Below are 2,859 nucleotides of genomic sequence, written 5' to 3' on the forward strand. Positions count from 1 at the left end.
ACACACACACACACACACCAACGAGTGCACTCATCCATGACAGAAAATACCAGCAGCCAAATGTAATTTGTAATTTGTATAAGCCTTTATTTGACAACAGCAACATCTGCATAAATATAAATTGTTAAGTCAATAGAGACATAGTAGTGCAGTTAGATCCTGCCTTGAGACAGTATACAGTACAGTATTTATGATTCAACTGTGCATACAATATATGGTCTATTAAATACAAACGTGTGGAAGACATCACAAACCAGACAACTGAGGACCAACGAGGAAACAAAATGCTAAATTTGAAGTTGTGCTCACTCAGGAAAATAGCACGGCAGTGCGTCTTAAAATTAAGGAATTGTATTTAAATAACAAGTTTTCCTGTTTATTGTAGCAGCACCAGATTTGACATTTTAATGCATTCTGAGTGGAATTCCCCTTTAAGAGCACTATTAGCATCTCGATGTTCAGCCTGTTGGTCTAAGAGGTGGACTGCTGATCTAGGATTTCCGGCTCTAATGAATGAGACGGTCAAGGGAACCTGGCAGGAGGTTCCAGATCAGCGCAGAGAAGATTGAAAACCGCAGGCCCAGTTTTCATTATTGTACCACTCCCTGATATTACAGTGTTGTGGTCTCTTGGTGTACAAATAAAACGGATCCAAATGCAATCCACCGCAGAAAAACCTTCATAGATCACTACTGCTTGTCTGGATTAGCCTTTGATTTTAGGTATTTCTTATAGATTATACTGTTCTTTTTATTTATTTTTATTTATTATTAGTCTTCTATATAAAAATTCACGGAATCTACAAGATAACCAAAACTAAGACTATAGGACAGGCTTTTCAGAAAAATATAATTTATTTTATTTTCTCACTGGAGATCTGACAAGAATTAGGGTTCACATGGCATTGCCATTTTGTCCCATTTTTTCATCAGTAAAAACATTGTATAATTAAAACCAGTGATTTGTCAATAAACAACACAAAATAAACAACTCTGATTTGAGTATAAATATACCTGCTCTGATTTATAGCTAAAATAAGTATCATCATTTATTATTCTATGTGCTCCCTGATTAGGAACTTTTATTATATGGAGTGTCTAATTCCCCACTGGAGAAGTAATGGGCCGTTCCCTCTAGCCCTGCACTGACCTGTCAAGGTCGACGCGTCAGTGCACTGTTTCTTCTGAACACATCTTAAGATGATAGGCTAGATGATGCATTCACAGGTGGTAGTTGCACATACTGCTCTCGCTAAGGGCAGATAAGACATATAGCATGTATGTATAAATAATGGAGGATATCACTCTAATTGACAGGTTGTCAGTGACAGTGTGTTAATCTTAATGATAGACAATCATGATAAGGAAACATTTGCTGAGTCTCCAACAAGGACAGGAAGCTACTGAGTGATCATAATTACTAACCATGACACACTCATCTCAGTATATCTAATGTATCCATTAGTAGTCATTAGTATCCAGTAGCATAAACTGACCATTAAATTGTCTTATATTTATTATGTTAGCCTTCAGAGAGGTCCCAGTCATTTTGTGTGCTGTTACTCTGCCCAGTGTAGTGAAACACTGCATTTCAGCCTCATACTAAGTGTTTCTAGGGGTCTGGTAATCCTCTACTAATTATCATTACTTGCCCAAAATAAATTGAACAATGCTAAGCCAAAAACTGCAAAAATCAAAACAAACGCAGCCAATCCTTTCCCTCTATTATAACGGTTATATTAATGGCTGACCGGCCAGTTGTTGCTCTTTTAATGTGTAGTTACCATCACCACTTTGCACCTCTGAAGCTGTCAGAAATATAGACTATTATCACTGGGTCCAAGCTAACATCTCCTGGTTTGTTAAAGTCCTTGTGATAATACTGAATACCAAACTAGACACACATACTCAAATGTCCTGGACATTTCCAGCTATTACAAGAATCTCTAAGTGTATACTGACATTCTCAAAAATGTTTACTTTACTCTGCTCTCTACTTCAAAAACCTCACTAGTACCCCAGTTAACCATGTTACAATATCCAAATAATTATCAACACCAACTAGACCAGCTCAACCACTGCACATACTTTTTACCTTTTGTTTGAAGCTATGATTAATTCCAACAAAATAAAATTGCAAGCAGATTTCAGATGAAGGCACTAGATCTTGGTGATGAGGTTGCTGACGAGCTTCTGGAGGTCCTGGGTTCGACGCTGGGTGGTCATCAGCACCTCCTCATGGTTTGCCTTCTCATTGCTGTCATAATCTGTCACAACCTTGTTGGTGATGAGGGACAGACCCAAGACCCGCAAGCCACAGTGACGAGCCATCACCACCTCAGGCACTGTACTCATACCTAGGTAGGGGGAAGAATCAGATTAGGTTTAGTAGTGCACTTTACAAAATTGGCAAACAGATTTAAAAAAGAATGGTCAAAATGGATGGAGCACAGACCAAGATATTCTGATTTTCAGTCTAGTATGGTTCAAACTCAAATACTAAAATACCTACATTCAGCAGCTTCTACCCCATTTTTGTATCAAATGCTAAATAAATGATTTAGTTATGTGTTATGGCTACCTTTTAGACTAAGTATAATTCCTAAAGGTCCAGTGTGTAACATTTAGGAGGATCTGTTAGCAGAAATTGAATATAGTGTTCATAATTATGTTTTCATTAGTGTATAATCACCTGAATATAGGAATTGTTGCAATTTAGTTGATGAGACTACAGACGCAGCAGGGGTCACCTTCCATTCGGTCTGCCATGATGAACCACCATGTTTCTACAGTAGCCCAGAACAGACAAACTAAACACTGACCCTAGTTATAGGGCCTTTCACATTTTGAGAGTTTTGCT

The 2,859-nt window shown here is 37.8% G+C and overlaps 1 protein-coding gene across 1 annotated transcript in view; it reads right to left on the reverse strand.

The window, feature by feature from the left end:
- Nucleotides 1-63: 63 nt before the first annotated feature.
- The window catches only part of pnp6 (purine nucleoside phosphorylase 6), a 10,068-nt gene continuing 7,272 nt past the window's right edge, over nt 64-2,859 (reverse strand). The window contains exon 6 of the mRNA XM_035665778.1: nt 64-2,356. Coding sequence (XP_035521671.1) covers nt 2,160-2,356 — 197 coding nt within the window. The 3' untranslated portion in view covers nt 64-2,159. The remainder of the gene's footprint in view (nt 2,357-2,859) is intronic.

This window comes from Morone saxatilis, unplaced genomic scaffold (assembly GCF_004916995.1).
Source record: "Morone saxatilis isolate NCDOM2014 unplaced genomic scaffold, NCSU_SB_2.0 Contig2, whole genome shotgun sequence".
Taxonomy (NCBI): domain Eukaryota; kingdom Metazoa; phylum Chordata; class Actinopteri; family Moronidae; genus Morone; species Morone saxatilis.